General features: G+C 39.6%; 1 protein-coding gene across 1 annotated transcript in view; it reads right to left on the reverse strand.

Annotated features, from left to right (window-relative positions):
* The window catches only part of LOC124790067 (adenylate cyclase type 9), a 153,062-nt gene that overhangs the window by 112,563 nt on the left and 14,961 nt on the right, over positions 1-25,538 (reverse strand). The window contains exon 4 of the mRNA XM_047257632.1: positions 13,280-13,489. Within this exon, the coding sequence (XP_047113588.1) occupies positions 13,280-13,489 (210 nt within the window). The remainder of the gene's footprint in view (positions 1-13,279; positions 13,490-25,538) is intronic.

The following is a 25,538-nucleotide window of genomic DNA, read 5'->3' on the forward strand; positions in this document are numbered from 1 at the left end:
CCAATGGAATCCCTGTCCTATTCTACACTGAATTTGTAGGAGATTAGCTCCTCTTTTGACTATAACCTATCATAGATCCCTTGAACAAAAAACCATGCCCAGTTCTTGGAGTAAAACACAGGTCACATCTGCTTACAAGAAGGGTAGTAGAATGGATCCACAAAATTAATGTCCAATATCCTTGAAATTGATTTGCTGTAGAATCTTAGAATGTATTCTAGGCCCATACATAATGAGATATCTTGAACAGAATAACCTCCTCAATGTCAACCAGCATGGATTTCGAAAACATCGATCATGTGAAACCCATCTCTCATTTTTCTCACATGACATAATGAAAGTTCTGGATTAAGGCAGGCAGGTAGATGCAGTATTTCTTGATTTCCAAAAAGCATTTGACCCAGAACTACACACATGTTTACTGTCAAAAGTATGATCATATTGGGTATCAAGTGAATTTTGTGACAGGACTGAGGACTTTTTGGTATGGAGGATACAGCATTTGATTTTGAATGGAGAGTCACTGTCCGACGTAAAAGTAACTTCAAGTCTGTCCCAGGAAAATGTGTTGGAACACTTGCTGTTCATGTTGCATATTAATGATCTTGCAGATGTTAACAATAATAACCTCAGACTTTTTGAAGATGATGTAGTGAAAGACACTGCATAAATATTCAGTCAGATCCTGATAAGATTTCAAAGTGGTGCAGGGATTGGCCACTTGCTTTAAATGTTCATAAATGGATCTGTGCACTTCACAAAATGAAAAAAAACTTAGTATCCTATGGCTGTAATATCAATGAGTCACTGTTGGAATTGGCCAGCTCATACAAATACCTGGATGTAACACTTTGTACGCACGGAATGAATGTGTGTGTGTGTGTGTGTGTGTGTGTGTGTGTGTGTGTGTGTGTGTGTGTGTGGTTTGAGATTTTCGGGCACTATACAGTGTGGTCATCAGCGCCCAAACGCATAGAAACAGGAACACATGCGGTGAAGGGACGAAGACGGACAGCGAACAAGGAGAACGGCTAAAAGACACAGACCTGACGCAGTTCCAAATCCTCACATACAGAGGCAAAACAAGAGGAGAAGAAACCGTGACTGGTGGACATCTTACCTAAAGCCTGGGTGAGCCAGTCACCCAGCAGCACATTAAAATCCTCTCCCTAAAATCCGAGGCAACAAATTGGACAGGACACAAAACCGTTAAGACCTTAACCACAATCGTTGAGTCATCTTGCAAAATAGAGGGCAAATCCGGTGGCAAGGAAACCACCGCCCTCTGGTCAGAGAATAAAAGACAGCCAAGTAAAATGTGGCGGACAGTAATCTGGACGCCACAAGCACCGCAGATTGGGGGGTCCTCCCGCCGGAGTACAAAATCATGCGTTAAGGGACTGTGCGCGATGCGGAGGCGAGTGAGGAGAACCTCATCCCGCCTGCATGTCTAGTAGGACGTACGCCATGGCCGTGTGGTGGCCTTAACCAACTGTCAGCCACTCCTCTTCCCATTGACGCATAACACGAAAACGCAAAAGGGAGGTAACAGCATGGAGGGGGAGCATGGAGGGGGATGGCACGTTCAGCAACGTGAGGGAGGGAACAGGCATCTTTGGCAGCCAAATCCGCCAGTTCCTTTCCCCTAATACCCACGTGTCTCAGCACCCAGCAGAAAGAAACCTCCTTCCCCTGCCGTTGCAGGTGGAGTAGGGCATCATGGATGTTCTGGACGACCGTATCCGCTGTGTACAAGTGTTGCATGGTCTGAAGGGCACTCAGGGAGTCAGAACAGATGAGAAACTTAAAACTGGGAACACACCTCATCTACTCCAACGCCCACAAGATCGCAAACAATTCGGCATCAAAGATGGTAAACGCCGCAGGAAGCCGTACCTTGACGACTCGATCAGGGAAAACAACAGCACAACCAACAGAGTCCCCCTGTTTAGAGCCATCCGTAAACACTGGTACATGGTCGGGATGCTGGTTTAAAATATCGTAAAATAAGGAGGTAAAAACAAACGCAGGAGTGCAGCTCCTCCGGTACTCTGACAAGTCTTAAAGGACGCTGGGCCTCTGGAGCAACCAGGGAGGCAGGCGGGTAAAACCCTGGAGTTGGGGTGCCACATGCTCCACACCAAGGGACTCAAGCAAATGCTTGGCACGAATCCCAAATGGTCTCATTGCCCTGGGACGACTGGAAAATAGACGTTCCATAGGCGGTCGGGCAACGGTAGGGTACGCAGGGGAAGTAGGACAGGCAAGGAATTGACACACCCGTCGCACCATGAGGAGTTTCCGCCGGATGGCGAGCGGTGGTTCCCCTGCCTCAGCACACAGGCTGGGGATGGGACTGGTACGGAATGCACCAGTGGCCAGCCTGATACCCTCATGGTGTACCGCGTCAAGAATCTTTAGATACGAAGGCCTCGCTGACCCATACAAAGTGCATCCATAGTCAAGACATGACCGGACAAAAGCCCTATAAAACTGCAGCAGACGCGCCCGATCTGCTCCCCAGGACCGATGGCTCAGACACTTCAAAATATTCAGTTCCTTCAGGGCCCACACCTTGAGGTCTTTAAGGTGCGGCAACCACGACAACTTGGAATCAAAAGTGAGGCCCAGGAACCTCACAGTGTCTCTAAAAGGAAGAATGGTGTCCCTCAGACGCAATTCAGGGGAGGTAAAAGGACATCAAGAACGATTAAAATGAACACACACACATTTGTCTGCAGAAAAAGTAAAACCCGTCTTCGCAGTCCATACCTCTAGCCGCTTTATCGTAAGCTGCAGCTGCCGACTAGCAGTGATAAGAGTGGAGGAAGAACAGAAAACAGCAAAATCGTCCACAAACAAGGAGCACTGGGCAGGACTCCGGATAGTGGACGTGACACTGTTAATAGCGACGGCAAAGAGGGTGACACTTAAAACGCTTCCCTGAGGAACACCATTCTCCTGCACGTACAAATCAGATGGCACATTACCAACCCGATATCGAAAGAGAGCTTCAGTCATAGGTAAAGCAGAGGGTAGACTTCGGTTTATTGATAGAATTCTGTGGAAGTGCTATCAGTCTAGAAAAGAGATTGCTTACAAATCATTCATGCCACTGGTTCTAGAATATTGCTCAAGTGTGTGGGACCAATGCCAAATAGGACTAACAGGGGATACTGAATGTATACAGAGCAGGGTAGCACGAATTGTCACAGGTTTGTTTGATATGTGAGAAAGTGTCACAAACATACTGAAGAAACTGGTCTGGAAGATTCTTGAAGATAGATATATACAATCCCAAAAAAATCTACTAACAAAATTTCACGAACTAGTTTTAAATGGCGACTAAGTGTATACTACAATCCCCCAAGTATCACTCACACAGGGATCGTGTGGATAAGATTAGAATAATTACTGCACACATGGAAGCATTCAGACAATCATTCTTTCTAAGCTCCATATGTGAATGGACAGGAAGAAACTCTAATAACTGGTACAATGTTGCGTAGCCTCTCCCATGCACCTCATGGTGGTTTGCAGAGTATAGATGGAGATGTACATGTCGAATTGTCTGCATAAGGGTGACAGCGTACAACACATTTAGGGTGTAAAATTTTTCCTTGTTGCCTCAACACACAACTATCATTACTGTCACAATGGAGACTGATACAGGTCTCATCAGAAAAGAGTGTTGTGTCCCATTACTGCCTAATCCACAATAAGTGGTTTCAAGCACTTGCGACATGAGCTGTCACCAAACTTGCTTTAGAGGACAAGTCATGAGAGCCTTTCTAGCACATGAACCATGCTCATGAAGCACATTTTGTATTGTCTGTGTTGACATCTGCACTTCTTCAGCTGTTTACACTGCTGCCATAGATGTGTTGCATCGTGTTGAGGGTTTCTGATCCCTATTACAAGCAGGTATCAGTCCTGCACAACTGTTCTTTTTCCTCTGCAGCCACTTTTGTGATGATCCGCAGCTGATACTGTCACTAGAAACTCATTCCAGGTTCTATAGACACCACTTTGACTCACAGCAACATTCGCTGTGACATCCACCTGTCTTTTCCCTACAACCATAACATTGACTAAACAGAGCCTCTAATCATACATTAACATTGTCCGAACCATCCTGAAGCAATACAACTATCATAATGACACACAGCACAAGTACAGTAGGTTTTGCAGGTGAGACAGTTGCCACAGATAGCACATACTACCTGCTCATGGCAAAAACGTGAACTGTTTCTGGTAGAATTACATTACAAACAAAGCACTGCACTGATATCATAACATATTTCTGGATCACAACATTAAAGTTTCGGCAGTGAGCAACATTTATTTTGACCACTGTAACAGGTCTCCTAGACTGCAGCTGATAAATGGGAGAGCAAAGGAAGCAAGAAAGATTGGCGTGTAATGTTCTGTTTATGTTTAAGGTCATCAGAGATGGAACTAGGTCAGATAAGGGAGGGACCTTTTTTTTGGGGGGGGGAGGAGGAGGAGGAGGATAAGCCACAACCTTTTAAAGGAGTCATCCTGGCAATTTCCTCCTCAAATGATTAAGGGGCATTGCAGACAATCTAAATTTGGATGGATGGACAGATATTTGAACCCCCATCCTGGTAGTGGCAGTTACCACGTGATAGTTCGCAAAACGTAACGAAAACAAGGAAATCTGACATCAAATGTTTCTGCTATAAGAGCCAAAGCTAAGGTGTGTTTACGTGTCACAAATGTGGGCATGTGATTGCCATCTGTCAAAGTCGCCCATGGCAAGGTGCTGCACTGCACAACATTATGCCAGTGCCACCAGGCAACGTCAAAGCTCCACTCAAACTGATGATCTCACTAGTCAACAACAACCCGGATGCATATTTCAAAATGGATGCCAGAGCTTCTGTATATGTAATTAATGCTTATTTGGAGGCAACTAAATTGTAGCTGGTAGCATACAGTAATCAGCCTATAGCTTTAAAAGACTTAGTAACAGTCGGCATTACGTATGAATATGTATGTAGTCCAACAGTATTTTCTTCACCAGATATAACTGACATTTTTAGTCTAGACAACTCTACTGGCTTCAGTCTTCAAATATAAGATTAATCTGAGTCATATCTAACAGTACTGCATTTAGTGATCTGAATGCAATAGGCAAAAAACACAATCATTTATTTAAATCTAATTTGGCTTGTGCATAAAACTTTGAACCATAGTGCTGCCACTCATTTTTTTGGACTTTAACTATACCTTTTACTATGAAGGAAGCAGTTAAATTTGATCGTTCAAAGGAATCAGATGTTGTGACACCATTCACATCTTGCCAATTGGCACATTCATGGTTGTAATTAAAAAAACATAAGAGCACAATTAGGATTTGTGACTATTTTAAAGCATCTGTCAATGCTCAGTCTAATGTATATCTCTATCTGATTACGCATTGAGAAAAGCTACTGGTTAAGTTATCAGAGGGCCACTTCCGTTCTAAGACAGATGCTCAGAATCAGAGCATGTTATGGTAACACATACAACTTTTGGATTATATCTATCATATATTGATGTGGTGAGTGCTCCTGCAACTCTTTAGAAATAATTAGAGCAGCTTGTACAGTTTACTACAAGCTGGAAACTATTTCGATTTTATTTTGATCTTTGGGTCTATCTAAGAGTAGCCTGTACAGTGTACTACAAGCTGGGAACTATTTCCATTTTATTTTAATCTTTGGGTCTATCCACAACAATTTAATACAGCTCTTTAATAGATGTAAATAGTATTTTTTTAATTTTGCATTCAGACCTTGGCCACATACTGAGCAAAGATTGTCTCGGGTCCACATCAGCTCCCACTGAAATCACTGATAGGATTGTGTCCAAAATTTTGAAGGAGCTACAGCTGTTTTTGGTTAAGACAAATTATTAATGTAAATTTATACTGATGCTGCACAGATAATATGCCCACTCAACCAGCTTCAAAAATTTAGTTAAATTTCAGTCTCCATTGCCTGTGAGACTACTTCCTTGAAATTAGTGTTCAAAGTCTGTACTGTCAAATTTATGCCAGGGAAACTTTTAGTCCTGGTGACAGATACATTGCAATCTGATATAAACACTGTTCTGTAAATCCGCCTGACAGCATGGAACAACCAACTGGATACACTTATAAGACACCAATAACGAAACGTGTGAATTAAAGGGGTCGGCTGAAGAAAGTGCTAACCCACGAGAACATATTTTTGAGTTATTGCATGTTGTAAGTTGGGTTATATCTGTAAATTGTAAATATCAGCGAACTTATTAATAACTTTTTCTATGAATTATTACACAATTTTCTTAATTATATATGTTAAATAGTAAAAATTTGTTAACAAATCCTAGATAACTGTTTTGTTGTAACATTGTCCCTTCTCTTGTGGGTTAGCACTGACTTCATTAAAAAGTTTCAGGAAAAGTTCTAAGAGCAAAATTGTGACTTTTACTACCTTACAGGACAGAATAGTATACAAGAGTTGCCTAAAGATAAGAGAGAAATACCATCGCACTAATAACCTTAAAATATTCACAATGTAAATATGTAAGTTTTTCTGTAGTGACTAAGTTAATGTGCACAATTTTCTGAACATTCATGTTCCTTTTCTTTTGCATTAAAAACCAGAATACTACAGAATCAATACTTGTAAAATGCTCAGGAAGAAACTGTCAGTTTTTGTAAGTGTAGTCACAACAGTAATAAAGCAATTCCTGAATCTTCATTTTCTTAATTATTTCCTAAAAGATTTTCAAAATAGTAATGATGTATAGGTGGTAGGTTTGCAAATAACTGTTTTGTATCTTTTCTTATATATAGATTGTGGTCCATCATATTTTCTTGCTATGTCTAATGTGGTACAAACTGCCATTCTGACTCTTTTTCGTAATGAACCATTTAAAGAACAAATATATTTCCACTTGACATCTGATATTAATTGACATGGGGTTATCGTGTTCCAATTTGAGACAAACACCACAGCTTTGTTTTCAATTTGGAGAGCTCAAAAAACATATTCATTGGTTAGCAGTGCAACAATAAACTGCTTTTTAAACCCATATTTTGAAATGAATTCTGACTGGTTTGGTGTGCAAACAAACAAACAAACATACATACATACATACCTCCCTTCTCCTCAAGCAATGCCAATCTGATGAAAGGGGGTATTAAATTCAGTTTCTTCAAAGACAGATGTAGAGATATGACAGGGCAACAATATCATAATTCTTATTTGGCCACCATAGATGTTGAGAACTACGACTTATTACATTTTATTTTAGTGTTGTGGACATACTGCACATGATCATTCTTATGCAAGATAGCACTCCTCTGCAAATTGCACAGCCAGCGAAATGGCTGCTGCAAAGACATTTCAGAACTGCTAGAATTATCAGTTGTCATTTCCCAACAGCTTGTCCAGATCACCTGATGACAATCTGGATGACTTCTGGCTGTGGGGTTATCTGAAAGATGATGTATTCAGTACTCCAATTACGAACGCAGCTGAATTGAAGGCAAGCATTGCACAATGCATTCTGAGCGTGACCCCTGAGCCACTGCGGTCAGTTGTGGAACATGCTGTTTCTCGATTTCAATTAGTGGCAGAAAACAGTGGACACCATGTTGAATTTGTTTTGCACCAGACTCAACGACAATTAGAAACCAATGTCAATTTCCTTTTTATGTGGTTTTTGTCCCCAGGCCAATTAAAAACTGATGTACTTTTGTTTTTTATGTAGCCTTTGGCCTCAGGACAATTAAACACCGATTTTTCCCATCCAATATGGTATGGCCTTTCTGTGTTGCTTGGACTTACCTAACTAACAATGCCACATATGTTGATTGTCGAACTTGTACAGTCATGCACACTGAACACTACAGGTGGTGTAATGTGTAACTCTAACCATAGCCACTGCATTACGATTGATCTGTTATTCATAGCTGACCCTATTTATGTTAAGATGCTTACAGTACCATCTATTGGAAGAATTTTCATTAAATTTTTTTCTGTTCTGTGATATTTTCCATTGCATCAATAATATGCTGTTTAAATTTGACAACATTCTAGGCAGTGGTGCTCTTTCTACAATGTTTTGAATCTGGAACAGACGCCCTGTAGTTAGACTCACAGAATAGGACCCAATACTCTGCTAAGCTTTAAGCTTTCTTTTCTTTCTTTTTTTTTTGGTAAGTTGTGTGTGTTTCGGTCAATTGGAGAACTTGCCCAAAGCTACAGAACCAGTCTTACAGACTTATTTTTCAATGAACTACAGATTCTGTGTAAACTTGGGGGTACTTCAACTAGTCATAGGAAAGTTTGGCTGCCGGGTTGTGATCCCATCTACATCCCATTCTTATATCATCACGCTAGTACATGGGGCTCACTGGTTAAGGTCAAAGATGAAGGTGTTGGTAACGAGTCATGTATATTGCCCAACACTGACATCTGTATCGAACATGCAGTGTTTCTCCCATGGCCTATTCCCCATCAGCCATGCATCCATGTGTCTGAGCACTTTGCTGGCCTGTTCACTATGGCTACGTGGTCACTTTCAGTATACTGCCCACATGTCAATGAGATCAGCAGCTACAATCTAGGCAACAATGACAATCTTTGCCACAGACAGTGTGTCACACTCCACAGTATCCAACAATAGTCCACAGTTTACAAGGATGAAGTTCTATTCCTTTGGCAAAAGATCACCACACCTTTTCATTTGGCACCAAATTCAGAAGCAGTATAGTTGTCAGAATGTTCAAGGCCAAAGTTAGCAATGAGGCTACCACATGGGTTCTCTAGTAAGGGCTTGCTTTATTCCCATATACCATGATGGACTCAAAGGGTCATCACTGGTCATGATTGCAGTATTGTATGCAGTAGTGATGAGATAAGGGCACTTGATGCAATGCCAAAATCAGCTCTGGCTGTGACAATTATATGACCTTATAGTCATGATATGACCTCTCACAACCGAGCAGGCACCTGAGACAGCCATCACTCTTAGCTATGACTTTCAGACAGCCCAAATCCTAGACATCCATACACTGACCATCAACATTCCACACCTTCAGCCTCGGTGAGGCACGGATGAACCAAAGCGCTCACCCCCCTTCCCCCCACGTATGGCCACTATGCCAAGACAACCACTGGCAATACAATATGGGGAGTCCATGAGAGTAAAACTGCTGATTCCAGCTGTGGATGCCCTAACCTCTTGCTGGAAGAAAAGGTTCCTGCCCATTTCTCCCACTACAAATTGTCACTGACCTGTTAGCAAGGATACTTGCCTCATGCCCCTTTCTACATCACCAGTCTTGGTTTCATTCCTCCCATTAACATACCTAAGGGGTTTTTAGAGGGGGCAATAATGTGGAAACTAACCCAAGAGAGTGGAGGTGATACCAACTGATACGCATTCAGTGGGCACAACTCAAGAGCATGTCACATAGGGATGGCTGTTGGTCTGTTCCAGGAAATATGCCTGGCCTAGTAGCTACATCTGTTGCTTGTATGTTGACACTGAAGCATCCATTATCCTGACACCCAAACACAACTGTTACACTGCTTTTCTAGACCCGATTGTCTGCTTTGTTGTTTAATAATTTTCTGGCTTTGTTACTTCATACTGATCTGAGGTCACATTACTTGCAATCATAATGTTCACTCACTACTGTTTTCGACCACTGAATTATCAGTGATCTTGGTATCCAGATGCTACATGGTATGTGGCTATGACACACAAATTACAAAACTGTGATATGAATCTATATCTGCCCTGGGGTATGCCTTACAATTCAGTCGGATTTAAGAATCTCTGTTTCACCATGATGTAATCCAGCTGCTACCTTATAAAGTATCCCGTACCTTTCTGAATATATCATCCCCTCTTCTGATTCTTTAACTGCGTACTTGTCAAAATTTATTTCAGACCTCTAGTCTTTCTCTTATCCACAATCATGTCCATATTTTTCCATAACTCCATCTTCTTTTCCCTCCCCTTCTGTGCCATTCCAATTCATCACAATTATTAGATTTTCATCTCTGTTCATGTAATGAGTTCTGTTGTTGGCATTGGTTTGATTGTGATTCTGATGAGAATAATTTCATCACAGCGACTCATCCTTTCCCCATCTTCCTACTCCCAAAGTTTCCTACTTCTGGTATACCACTTTCTACTACTATTGATATTAATCTACACCGAAGAGACAAAGAAACTGGTACAGCTGCCTAATATCATGCAGGGCCTCCATGACCACACACAAATGTCGTAACATGATGTGGTACAAACTCGACTAATGTCTGAAGTAGTGCTGCAGGGAATTAAGACCATGAATCCTGCAGGGCTGTCCATAAATCTGTTAAAGTAATAAGGGGTGGACATCTCTTCTGAACAGCACGTTGCACGGCATCCCAGATATGTTCAATAACATTCATGTCTGTGGAGTTTGGTGCCCAGTGGAAGTGTTTAAATTCAGAAGAGTGTCCCTGGAGCCACTCTGTAGCAATTCTGGACATGCGGGGTGTCGCACTGTTCTGCTGGAATTGCCCAAATCCGTCAGAATGCACAATGGACATGAATGGATGCAGGTGATCAGACAGGATGCTTACATATGTATCACCTGTCAGACTCGTATCTAGACTTATCAGGGGTTCCATTATCACTCCAACTGCACATGCACAACACCATTACAGAGCCTCCACCGGCCTGAACAGTCCCCTGCTGACATGCAGGATCCATGAATTCATGAGGTTGTCTCCATACCTATACACATCTATCCATTCAATACAATTTGAAACGAGACTCGTCTGACCAGGCAGCATGTTTCCACTCATCCACACTCCAATCTCAGTGTTAACGGGCCCAGTGGAGGCGTAAAAGCTTTGTGTCGTGCAGACATCAAGGGTACATGAGTGGGTCTTCCGTTCCAAAAGCCTGTATCGATGATGTTTTGTTGAATGGTTCACACGCTGACACTTGTTGATGGCCCAGTATTGAAATCTGCAGCAATCTGTGGAATGTTTGCACTTCTGTCACATTGAGTGATTCTCTTCAGTCATCGTTGGTCCCGTTCTTGCAGGATCTTTTCCCGGCCACATCGATGTCAGAGATTTGATGTTTTACTGGATTCCTGATATTCACGGTACACTCCTGAAATGGTCATACGGGAAAATCCCCACTTCATTGGTACCTCGGAGACGCTGTGTCACATCGCTCATGCACCAGCTACAACACCACGTTCAAACTCATTTAAATCTTGATAACCTGCCATTGTAGCAGCAGAAACCAATCTAACAACTGCGCCAAACACTTGTTGTCTTATAAAGGCATTGGTGGACCCCATCACCATATTCTACCTGTTTACATATCTCTGTATTTGAATGCGCATGCCTGTACCAGATTCTTTGTCGCTTCAGTGTATATTTACCTAACAATATGCTGACATTCTCATTTCACTGTTTTCTATTGTTTTAAGTAAGAGGGAGCAAATTCCCTTACTACCTCATGAACTTATTGTGAAAACAAACTACAATTCTGTTACAATCAGTGAAGCAATAAAAACAAATATGCAAAATTAAAAAGAACGCAAAATTTCCAAGATTGGTAGCACAGACTTCAATTCAAGATGCTTTTATCAATTTCCACAGCAAAAATCTGTCTCAAAATCTGGCACAAAATTCAAGGAGATTCTGGTCATCTGTAAAGCACACCACTGCTAAGATACAATCTATACTGTCATTGGGCGATGGCAACAGTAATGGTAATGCTACCGATGACAGTGCCACTAAAGCAGAGTTACTACACTAAATACAGTTTTTCAAAATGTCTTCACCAAAGAAGACAAAATAAATATTCCAGGCTTTGAACCAAGCACAGATGCCAACATGAATACCTTACACAGGAAATTCCTCACACCACCTCAGATTTAGTGGTAAAATGGCCCAGTGAATAGCTCACCGAAAACAGAACACAAATCAAGCATGAAAATAGGAAGAAGATGTACTGAACTTTGAAAAATAAGAAGCAAAACATACACAATGAACGGTCCAAGGTCAACATGTGCAACATCAGGTGAATCGCAAGACTCACAGCGTCACAGTTGGATGATCGTGGTGTTGGACTTCAAGGTGGGAGATCCGTTTTGAAATCTCCCTAGTGCCCACTGCATTTTACTACTAGAACATTTACAGATCTACTAGAGAGACTGCCTACACTACACTGTCTACTTCTTGAGTACTGCTGTGCAGTATGGGATTCTTACCAGGTAGGATTGATGGAGGACATCAATAAAGTCCAAAGAAGGGCAGCTTGTTTTGTATTATTGTGAAATAGGGGGGAGAGTGTCACATATATGACAGGAAAATTGGAGTGCCAATCATTAAAACAGAGGTCTTCTTCATTGCAGTGAGATCTGTTCACAAAATTTCAATCGTCAACTTTCTCCTTCGAATTCAAAGATATTTTGTTTCATGGCCACTTACACAGGAAATGTTCATCATAAAAAAATATCCAGAATTTCCAGTGCACTGTTCAGGAGGGGAATGATAAAGAAATAGTTTGAAAGGGGTTTGATGAACACTCTGCCAGGCAATAAGTGTTAATAATTGCAGAGTAGTCATATAGGCATCAATATGGATCGCCTTCTCTTCTGCAGCCCCACCCCATCGATTCGAATTTTGGGGTGGGGGGGACTTCTCTCTCTCTCTTTTTTGTGAATGGAGAGATCATTTGATACATTTTCAAACATAGGCCAATCAAAGTGAGTTCTGCACAACCGCTGTTGCACATTTCGGGTAGAATCCACCATCAGATTGTCATGAACAACTTGGTGATCAGATATATAAAAGTTACAATTATTATTATTATAGTGTAAAATTATGCATTACACATTTCCACATACTGTGCAACATCTTTATATCATACATTATCTATAAAACTGAGATACAATTAGTGGTGGTGACTTTTGTTATCAAGCATAAATTGCACTAACCTTATTAATATATACTTACATACTTAAGTATTCTACGTCTTGCAAAAATAATTTCTTCTTGTATTATTTTTACACTGACTGCCGACTATCCCATATTTCAAACTTTTGAAAGTCTTTCTTAGTCACAGTGTTGTGTTAATGACTCAAATTTTAGTTAGTTGTCTTCAGAAAAATTTTAAAAAATACAACATAAATATTAATTTTATAATTCACTTATCAATCTTATTGCTTGAGTTAACATTATTAAACAAATTATCTCACCTTGGACAGTGTCACCTTCCTCTAACACATATTCATTATTCAGAAATCTTGCAGTAACTTCAGAAATATGTACTTGACCAGGTTTCCCTGTTGATTCCATTTGATTGGCAAATGTCACATCATTTGACCAAACATCAAATTTGAATCGACGGGTTCCAACTATACCACACAACACAGTTCCTGTATGAACACCTACTCTCATGTTCACATCTGAAATTATACAAAGACATAAATCTGCTGGATGTCACATGCCATGCTAAAAGCAATTACATTCACAGAAAATATCATTTGGTTTCAACGACTCACTTCCACGGAAACAATTCTAGTTTTTATTTTAGATGGATGTTATTAAACTGTAACTCTTACAAGCACATGAGCAAAATCAATTTTATTCACAACACATTTTTTATATAGCCAAAGATGGTACTGTACCATCTTTATCAACATATAATCTTTAATAAAGTAAGCTATGGCTTAAACAAATCTTAGTTAAATTACGAGGGTAATCTCAAAAGTAAGGTCTCCTATTTTTTTATAAGTACATAGACCTGTTTATTTCTACAAAGGTTTACATCAGTTTACAGCTTGAACATTTAGCTATCTTTCGACATAATCACCATTTCTGTTGATGCATTTTTGTAGACGACGTCATACCAGCTCGCCGCCATGCTGTTCAGAAAGTTATGAACCTGTTCTTCCACCTCATCGTCGGAGTTGAATCGCTGGGACCACAATTAACGCTGATAGGTACTGTGAGACTCTGAAAAAACTCGAACAGGCAATTCAGAATCGGAGAAGAGGAATGTTGAGCAAGGGCATACACATTCTCCATGACAACGCTCACCCACACATCACTTGGCAAGCCGTTGTTCTCCTGCAACAGTTTCAGTGGAACGTAATCACCTACCCACCCTATAGTCCTGACTTGGCACCCAGTGACTATCACCTGTTCCCTAGATTAAAAGAACATTTGGCCGAAAAGTGATTCAGCTCCGACAACGAGGTGAAAGAGGAGGTTCATAACTTTCTGAACAGCATGGCAGCGAGCTAGTATAACATGGGCATACAAAAACTGCCACAGCGTCTACAAAAATGCATCGACAGAAATGGTGATTATGTCGAAAAGTAGCTAAATGTTCAAGATGTAAACTGATGTAAACCATTGCAGAAATAAACAGGTCTATGTACTTATAAAAAAATAGGAGATCTAACTTTCGGGATTACCCTTGTACTTAAAAATGCAGTTTTGTTCACTTTAAGTAAATGCATACTAGAGGGGTTATTTATTTCAGTGAGCAGAACTTTGTAACAGAATTGTAGTTTGTTTTCACAATAAGTTCATGAGGTAGTAAGGGAATTTGCTCCCTCTTACTTAAAACAATAGAAAACATTGGTAAAAAATATGTGATTTCACAATTTTTTTTTTTATATTAGACTAAGGTATACTGCCAAATAAATGAAAGAATTCTGGAATCAGGGGAAGACATACAGTACATCTCACTTATCAATATGGAAACAGGCAGACAATTGCTTTATAATTTCACATAACTGGATATGACCCTGCATCTGATTGGTACACTGTAGCTTAATGTATTCTTAAGGTTCCATACTAGGGGTTCAATACAATGCCCTTTCTTGTACCATGTCAGAAATCATGATTTTGACTGAGCATTTTTTTCTGAAATAATAGGAATAATATAAAGTAAGACATATCAGAGACTAGCTTTTAAACTGTACCATATTTTCACAGCTGGATATGGATTCTGGCCACAAATCATTAGTTGCGAAATGCACAATAAAGCTGAAGAAATTGCAAAATGGAGGAAATTAAGGAGATGGGACCTGGATAAATTGAAACCACCAGATTGTTGGAAGGTCCAAAGAGAGCATTAGACAGTAACTCACTAGAAGAGGGAAAGGAATACAACAGAAAATGACTGCAAAGCTTTGAGAGATGGATTAGTGAAGGCAGCAGATGAAAAACAAGACATGAACAAATCTTTGGTTAATACGTTATGTATTAAATTTAGCTGATGACAGGAGAAAATATACACTGATCAGCCAGAACATTATGACCACCTACCTAATACCCAGTATGTCCACCTTTGGCAAAGATAACTGTGGCGACGCATCATGGCATGGAAACAGTAAGGTTTTCACATCTATGCACACAAGTCACCTAATTCCCGTAAGTTCCAGGGTAACGGGAAATGAGCTCTGATGCCAAATTCAATCACATCCCATACTAGGTTCAGATCTGGCAGGTTGGGGACCAGCACATCAATCGGAACTCGCCATAGTGTTTCTCACCCACACCATCACAATCCTGACCTTGTGACATCGCGCATTATCTTGTTGAAAAATGCCATTATCGTTCGGAAACATGATCATCATGAAGGGGTGTATGTGGTCTGCAGCCAGCATACAATACTCCTTGGTCACGATAGTGCCTTGTACGAACTCCACTGTACCCATGGATGCACATGTGAATGTTCCCCAGAGCATAATGGAGCCACCGTCAACTTGTCTCTGTCCTGCAGTGCACGTGTCAAAGAGCTGTACCTGGAAGATGATGGTTTCATGCCCTTCCATCAGCATGTTGAAGGTATCGGGATTCAACGGACCATGCAACACTCTGCCACTGCGCCAACATCCAGTGCCAATGGTTATGCCCCCATTTCAGTCATAGTTGCCGATGACATGGTGTTAATATTGGCAGATGTATGGGTCATTGGTTGCAGAGGTCCATCGTTAGGAAGGTTTGGTGCACTGTGTGTTCAGACACACTTGTACTCTGCCCAGCACCGACGTCTGATGTTAGTTCTGCCACAGTCCACCACCTGTCTTGTCTGCCCAGCCTATGACGTCCAACATCTGTAGTAAGGGGTGGTCACCCAACCCCACGATGTCTGGACATGGGTACACTTTGGTTTCATCACTTGTGGAAGACACTCACCACAGCACTCCTCAAACACCCGACAAGTTGTGCAGTTTCCAAAATGCTTGTGCTGAGCCTCCGGGCCATCACAATCTGCCCTCAGTCAGACTCAGATAGAGCGAGCGCCTTCCCCATTCTACACACAAACAGCACGATCACTGGTACAACATGCACCATGCTCATGACTGACTAGCAGTCATTCCTCACCAGAGGCTGCAATTGTCTGGACCAGTTTATATTCAGTGGTCATAATGTTCTGGCCGATCAGTGTATTTCTGTAATGTATCTGACTTGTCCAATGATGTGTTACTCAGTGGTTATGGATGAATAGATAAATAAATAAATATATTGATGGTTAAGTGGCCACAGTATTGGTTGCCCTAGGGAGAACAATATTTATTCATATGGAATTACGAACAGTACATTGAAATAAGACTATTATGATTCTTCGGAGATGTACGTAAAAATGTACAGCAAAAATACTTATCATTCAACATAGTTTTATTTAAAATGATATTTATTTACTATGTATACTATTCTTTGTTCTGTGTTAAAAATATTAATAACTGTGAAACTGTTGAATGATTTTATGTACTGACTTACTCCGGTCTTGATCTTGGATGAGGATAGACGTGAGAGACATTGTAAGTGTATTTATGTTGCATTTTGGTTAAATATTTGTGTTCCTTTACCATCCCTACACGTTACGAAGCTTCTGACTTATTTTTTCAGAGTATCAGAATGTGCAATTCAGTGTGAACCTGTGGTTGATTGCTGTCAGCCATTTGCATGGTCACAAAGTTTTATTTGAATATCGCCAATATTAAGTGACACACAGCTGTGGAAATAACTTGCATTTTACTTACATTATTCAACTTCAGTTTTCATAAATTCTTGTGGTTGCTGCTACGTAAACTCAAAGAAATTAACTTCCTCCGAAATGATCAGTGATAAATATGCCACACAATAATATATCTCTACGTGAACCCATGACATTAAATCAGTATTATTCACAGTGAAACTGCAATGCAAAATGATCCTGACACATATGTTAATAGAAGAGTTAGTTCGTTGTTTCATACCACTCTTTGTGTGTTTCATATTGCGGCATTATACCTTCAAATAATATTTCCATAAAAAGAAAGACTGAGTAATTTGCCCTTGATAAGTTGTGTTGTCACTTTAGAGTGTGTGTGTGTGTGTGTGTGTGTGTGTGTGTGTGTGTGTGTGTGTGTGTGTGTGTGTGTTGGTGGGGGGGGGAGGGCATCACTTGATGTGTAACTATACGTGTATGTGCCAAAAATCATATCATTTGATGAACTGCACATGTACACACAATTAAAGCACACCACTTGCCGTACAGAACAGAACGCTACGGCTTCATGGTGGAGCTTGGTATCATTCTTAATTAAGAACTCTGAACATGGAAGCTGCTGCACTCAGGCTCAAATTTTTATCAAGCCAAACGACTGATTTTTTCCATCTGTAAAAAATAAATACAGTCATTCTACTTGTGGCATAGTTGCTACAAATCCTTGGTATTTGGTCACAGTTAAAGGCCACTAGTTGTCCACACAGTTCACATTCACATTATTGTTCAGCTTGTAGGTGAAAGCTATGTGAGTACTGACTCAACACTAAATTACCACATGTGAGCAATCTGTTGATAACTGGTAAATTACGAAGGAAGAGCATCACATGAAATTCACATAAAGATCCTCAAACCAATGTAGCATGACTGGAACTTGGCTCATTGTCCACTTGTATAACACTATATTATGTGGGAAAGGAATCGACAATAAAGAGATGTAAAGGTTCAGCAGCAGTAATGGCACATACCACAGCTCCCTCTTGTAACAAATAATCCTCAGAGAAGTCAAAGCAAACACTCCACAAGATAAGTCAAAGTGAACACTCTACAGCACAATGTCATCATTACCAGTCTGCATTCCATGTGCCAAACAGTCCTTCTGCTGGAAGATGGGAGTAACTCTGCATGAACACTGATATGCTTCACCTGCTATTGTCATTCATTTGATCTCCTGCGATTTTTACTGTTCCATGGTCTACTAAGATAGCATTCTCTGCAGCTTAATAATTGATGGAAGTCACTGGGTTAATAAGACTCTTATGAACATTGGTTGGTTTGATGCATCATTTGCAATATTGAGCAAAGAGCTGCATGTCCCAAAATACTTGCCTCCCTCAGCATTGCAGTACCTTTCAACAGCACTAAAGACATTGAAATATCTTGAAAACTACAATTTGGATAAAAAAGTTATAATTCAAATTGTTTGTCTGTGAGGAGGACATCCAATGATACCAAACTTGACCCCACATCTCACCTCATGTGTGAATGGTGATGGAGCAACTTTGAAACATTCAATAAGAACTCCTGTTTTTTTTATTGCAGATTAGCTTAGCGGCCACTTCTTCGCTCGTGTAGACTGTATGGTCTGCAGAGATGTTTTTGTTTTAATTTAATCGAATTTTTGTGTTGTTCACAAAATGCAACACCTTCTAAGCTTTTCACACTAATAAGGTCATATAATCATGGTCTTTTCAAAAGTACTTCTGACCAAAAAGCAATTCTGGTAGCTGGAGTCCAAAGTTAATGTTAATCATGCCTTTTGCATTCTTGTGTAGATATTTCCACAGCAACTTTCATATTTCTTTATAATTAACCGAGGAGTGAAATATCAATTTTCATAAATTAACACTGAAATATTTTTATGTCATGAAATATTTTCTTAAAAATTTTCATTCCTTGTTGCACTCCGTCAGAGGACTGAATTTCCAGAAACACTGAAACGCGTATTTTTTTTAAATTTATAACTGAGAAGTCAAAGATCAACTGTAATAGATGTAGCCTTAAAAATCATTTAGTAGTTCTTTAGCAATTATTTATTAAAAAAAAATCTCTCACCCAACATTTTATCACCTTAGTGGTTCAGTTTTCAAAAACAATGAAAAACATATTTTTTTTATTTTCTGACTGAGAAACCAAATACTGTGGTTTGTAGATCTAGCTTCAAAATTCCCTTAATAGTGATACACTTTCAAAACGCCTTTCATTCCACATTTCACAACCTTAGGAGTAGAATTTTACAATCTCTTCTTAAACAATGCCTACAGTATAAGACCCACGCCCTCTCCAAGTTTCATATTTCTATCCTTAGTGGTTTGGGCTGGGTGATGATGAGTCAATGAATCAATCTGAGCTTATTTTGCTCCCTGAGAGGTTGAATTTCCAAAGAACAGTGAAATACAATTTTTTTTATTTCTAAGTGAGAAGTCAAGTTTAAAGTTTCATAGTTTTGGTTTTAAAAATGCTTTCATGATAAAATGCTTTCATAAAAAATCTTATACCCTATTGCACTCCCTTAGGAGTTCAATTTCCAAACATAATGGCACACACATTTTTTTAATTGTAACTGATAAGTCAAATACCAATGTTCATAGATGTAGCTTTAAAAATACTTTAGTAGTTCTTTAACAATGATGCATTTTCACAAAAAAAGCGCTTTCAACCAGTCTTTCATCACAATAGGATTAAATTTTTGAAAATGCTGAAACATATATTTCTTTATTTCTGACCGAGAAACTAAATATCAGTTTTCCTAGGTATAGCTTCAAAATAGCGACATTAAAAAAAAAGATCCCCTTAGGGACTGGAATTTTATAAAATCACTTCTTAAACAGCACGTACAGTATAAGACCCCCACCTTCTCCAAATTTCAAATTTCTACCATCAGTGGTTTGGGTCTATGAGTCAGTCAGTCGGTCGGTCAGGACATTGTCTATTATATACAGAGTTTACAATTCTATGACAAAAGTCTACATATGTTTTGTCTGAAGCAACTTCCTTTTGTCACAGATGGCACTGAAATCAGAGGAATAGAAATGAGTACACAATCCTAATTTACAGCATGCTACTCAATTTCTCTTGAATACCCAATGGCATGTTGGACCCCACCTCCATACTGTGAGAGTAGAACAGGATAGAATTTCATAACTTCAAATTGGAAATCCCATTTGCAATATTGAATCCCTCCTACGTATCAAACAGGTGACTACTCGATGCACAACTGTAGCTGTAGCTTGAGGCAAATGGTACTCTACTTTTCCAATTAGATTAAGTGTTCAAAAGTAGTACCGCCAACTTCAATACACTTAGTGATCTGATTTTCAAATCACTGTGCACAGGACAGAAGCATATATGTGGGAATGTCAGCACAGGCATTTCCGATCTGATCGACCGTGTGTTTACGGCGCGTTGGCACCTGCTGGTACACCTCACCTTTTAAATATCCCTGCAGCAAGAAATCCAGTGACCTAGCAAGCCAATTAACAGGGCCACCTCTGCTGATCCATCGACCAGAGTAAGCACAGTGTAATACCTCCCTAGATTCAATTGTGTAACATACTGGGCAATCATCATGCCAAAACGACCTATAATGTTGAAAGTCCAGGATACCATCCAGCAGTTGTACCATTAGAGCTGCTACCTATTCTGTGTCTGCACAACATGTGGGCTCCTGTCATGGTGTACTGTCTGTTGAGATACATTGTAGTTTGTTACATGGCCATGGTGGCGCATTGAGTAGTCCCCTGTTCGATATGTCAGAGAAATAAAATGTTGCGAATACGGTTTCCATTTACAAATTATGAAATACCAGCCTGTCCTAACATTACAGTTTGGAACTGGTGCCCCACGTGCCATTGAGTAGCTTGTCATAAATTAAGATTGTGTATCCATTTCTGTTCCTCCGATTATAGTGCCATCTGTGTGAAACGAAGAAAGTGTTTCAGACAAAATGCGTGTAGATTTTGCCACAGAATCATAATCTGCAATAAAAAATGAGGGTTCTCATTGAAGATATCAAAGTCCCTACCCCACTCCCTCTCCCTGCCACCCACGGACAGGATGGGGTGGTGGGTCGAGTGTGTTACCACTGTGGATGTCCCCCTCCGAGACAAACGAATTGGAATTATAATATTTTTTGATCCAGTGTGTAGTTTTTTAGATATTGCAGTGTCTTCAATTAAAATGAGCATCTACTAGATGAGGATGACTTTACCGAAAGCTAGCCATCTACCAGTGGTTTTCCATCATCTACCAATTTCAAAGGCTACTGATGGTTACAGCAATTAGCTGACAGGCTGTGTTATTTTTGTGATTTTTAATAAACCTTTAACAACTACTGTAGTTCATTCACATAACAGAAGGGTCGGCATAATATTCTGGCTGATCAGTCGAGACCTAAATTAAAATAAAAGTCTCAGGGAACACGTGAATCTACTCTCAGTGACAACAAACACATACACATTTTGAAATTGAGGCACGCTTCACGAATCTGAGGAATAGCAAGAACAATGGCAAAACCCAAACAACATGAGATGTAACAGACAAGTTTGACTACAACTGTGATTCAGTAGTTGTGTATTAACTAACAATAAATCCAGCAACATGAAGATTTAAAATGCCTGTTTATCAGTTTCCCATTCAGTTTCTCAGTGTTTTACCACATTTATATCACAGCCATCAACTACAAGATCTATCATCTGTCAAATGATTGTCTTCCTTTTCTTCTAATAATCTTCCCATGAGTTTTGCAGTATTTCTTCTTCCAAGTTAATGTGTGAAATTTTCTTGACAAAATGTAATTCAAAATATATTTTCTTAAAACAAAACGGCAAAAATCAACAAACTGTATTATCATTTCTGAATTGTAAAATGGCACCTGACAAATTGAAGAGTTAGAGAGATCTGGTGTGTTCAGGATTGTAGCAGTAGTTGTTGTCACCTTCAGGTTTGATGCAGATCTCCACACAAGTGTATCCTGTGCAAGTCATTTTACTTCTGCATAACAATCAAACAGATATTCCCCATGTCAGCTTCTAACAGCCCTTCCATTTTTATGTAAATAATCTGTGTTGTTATTTTGCAACCATGACTTACTAAACTGATGGTTTGGTAATACACCCACCAGCTCCTGCCTTCTTTGATGTAAGGGTTATTATATTTTTCTTGAAGTTGAGACATTACTCCTGTCTTATACGGGGTGTTCAAAAAGTCTCTCCGCAGTGCCTTATGATTGTTACCCACGCGTGCTGCATGAATGTTCGCCTACCTGGGTTACTTCTCTTCAACTGGACTCTCCCAACATTCCATTGTTTTGTTTATATCAGCCAGCATCAGTAGTATTGTTAGTGTGTGTCGTTACGTGTTGACATGAATGTTTAAGTTTAGTTCTTTCATTTGTTTGTTTAGTTTTTGTCACTGTTAAAATGCTAACCACTGAAGAACGTGTGTTTTTAGTCGAACAAATGTTCAAAGCCGGCAGTAAATACACAGTTTCAGTTCGTCAAACATTTAATTCAGATTTCCCGGAGGCAACACTCCCACATCGCGATACTGTGCCAGATTTGATAAACAAATTTCGAATTACGGGTGCAACGACAGATGCACCGAGAAGTGGTCATGCTCGCGTTTTGTCTGAGGACAAACTACTCGATATTTACGATAAAATGTCCATGAGTCCTAACAAGTCAGTAAGAAAACTTGCCCAGGAAATCGATGTTAGTGTCAGAATGGCAGACACAGCTGTAAGGAAAAAATTAGAACTTCCCCATACAAAGTGACAGTCATGCAAGAACTGAAAATACTTATCATGGCAAGAGACTGCATTATTGTCAATGGTTCAAAAATTTTGTTCAACAAAATGGAAGGGATATTCTTAATGAAACGTTTTTCACTGATGAGGCATGGTTTCATTTACCCGGGTACATGAACTCGCAAAATTTTTGTATGCGGAGTACTGCAAATCCACTGTGTATTCATGAGGAACCACTTCATTCTGCAAAAATAGGAGTTTGGAATGCAATTTCTAGACGTCGGATTGTGGGTACCTAAATTTTTCACCGAAACAATAAACGCACAACGATACTGCAGTGATATTCTGTACCCATTCATAGGAGAACTTGTGTTAAGTGAAATACTGAATGGTTATTTTCAACAAGATGGTGCAACCACACATACAGCTCATGTTTCAATGTCACTGGTAGCTGATGTTTTTGGTGATCGCATAATTTCACAGGGAATTTGGCCTCCACGATTGCCTGACATAACAGCACCTGACTTTTTCATCTGGGGTGCAGTGAAAGCAACTGTCTATAAAAATTGTTCAAAATCAATCGATGAATTTAAGCTGCAATATCCACTTTCACTGCTTCTGTTACAGAAGAAATTTTACAGCTGGTGTTTGGAAACATGATTAGACGAATTGAATTGCGTATTCAACAGGGGGGTCACTTTCAACATTTAATGTGAAAATTTGTACGTAAAAATGAATATTCAATAAATTAATAACTTGTATTTCACCGAGTTTAATTTTGGTGTATTCACTGCGGTATACAGCACGCGCAGCTAACAGTCATACGGCACTGCGAGAGACTGTTTTAACACCCAATACATACAAATACAAAATGGAACAGTTTTGTCAAAGTTCTCCTCCACAGTGTCTTGTTCCAACTTCAATCTTCCGGTGTTCTGATGAAGCTTTCTCACAATATCATAAAATCCACCTTATCTTCCTTTCCCATAACATTCAATTAACTTTTTTTTTACATAGCACTTCTATATATTCTACTTTTTAGCCTTCACTTTTTTACTTAGTACCTAGCTTACCATCTGGTTCTTGAAGTTCATCCAGCTGCTTCTCTTTTGTCCAAAGGTCTGTTAAATTTTCTTATACACGGCTTTATCTTATGCCATAGTCATAGAAGTTTCTATAATTTTGCATTTCTCCTCTACCAATCCTCCTTTGCAGAAGTGCAATCTGTCAATCCCATTTGATGGATGTCTGTATTCCCATTTGGCTGCTTCAACTGGCATTATTTTTCCCTTTCATGAAGTAAGCTTGTTATCTCATGTTTCACCCAATGGCCTCTATGGGCCTCATTCCTCTTCCCCTTCCTTAATACCTCTCTTAAAGTCACCCATTCATCATCTATTGAATATCTTCATGTATTTTGCTCAGCTGCTCAATGCTCCCTCTGAAACACTCAACAAACTTTGATTCTTTCAACTTATCTTAGGACCATCTCCTATTTTCCTAACTTTCTGCAGTTTCTTCAGCCTGAGTCTATGTTTCATAACTGATAAATTCTGGTCAGAGTCCATTACTTGTTTTAACTATCTGAAACCTGCCAGGCACTCCATGTCTCTTCTCAATATATAGTATTCATTTAAGATTTGGGATCAAGTGTTAATAGTGATTAAATTGTGTTTCAAAATAAAATTTTTCTCTCTCTTTAACATCCTAAATAATTTCTCTTATCTCATGATACATTTTCCTATTTCTTTATCATCTGCAGAACTAGTAAGCATGTATAATTGTACTACTGTGAGGAGTCTTGACTCTAAACAGTAGAGAATACATAATGCTTATTCTAGAAATTTCTAGTGTTGTAACATTTCCTGATTTTACTCATTCCTACAGTAATATCACAAAGGTACTAAAGTAAACAAAGAACAAATCAATTTATATGGATAAAAACAGAAAAATATAAGATGGAGCTGAAGAAAATACAAAGAACACCTCTCCAAATATTGTATGCACTTCACTAAGAAACCAAAATGTCTGCAGTGAAGCCATCATCAAATGACTGTAGCATCAAATGAAGAGTATAAAAGACAACATACATGACTGATATGTTGTATACAACCAATTACGTTCTAAAATAATTCTCAAACACGCAACCACTTACTTCAACGGTTAACTTCCTTGGTTGCCCTCTATGCAGCTTCTGTTCATAATCATTTCAATGGAAGGTCTAGGTCTCCTTCAGTGACAGAACTGCCAATGCAGTATTTTAATTAGAAACCAGATGACTTTTACTCTACTATTTTTAGCACCATCATTGGTCTGCAACAGTCCAAAATTTGTTTTTATTTATATAGGAGCAGATATACTGAATCTATATGAAACAGTTCTTTTCAAAAAGAAGTCATTTATTCTACCAACCTTAACTACAAATGATGTTACCTTTGTCTTTAGCTTCATACCCATTACATTTGCTGTGCTCTCTCCCAGTCACTCCAAACACTCACACAAAATTACAAGCAAGGATACGAGAGAATAGCAGTATACAGGATAGTGGGATGTGGAAGAGTGGGAGGATGTAAGAAACAGGGGGTGGGTGATATGCCTAGTAGCATGACAGAAAGAGGGGGGGGGGATGACAGAAAGAGGGGGGGGGGGATGAGAGAAAGGGGAATTGGCAGACACATTGAAGAGAAGATTAAAGGGAGAGAGG

Source organism: Schistocerca piceifrons, chromosome 3, assembly GCF_021461385.2.
Source record: "Schistocerca piceifrons isolate TAMUIC-IGC-003096 chromosome 3, iqSchPice1.1, whole genome shotgun sequence".
NCBI lineage: Eukaryota > Metazoa > Arthropoda > Insecta > Orthoptera > Acrididae > Schistocerca > Schistocerca piceifrons.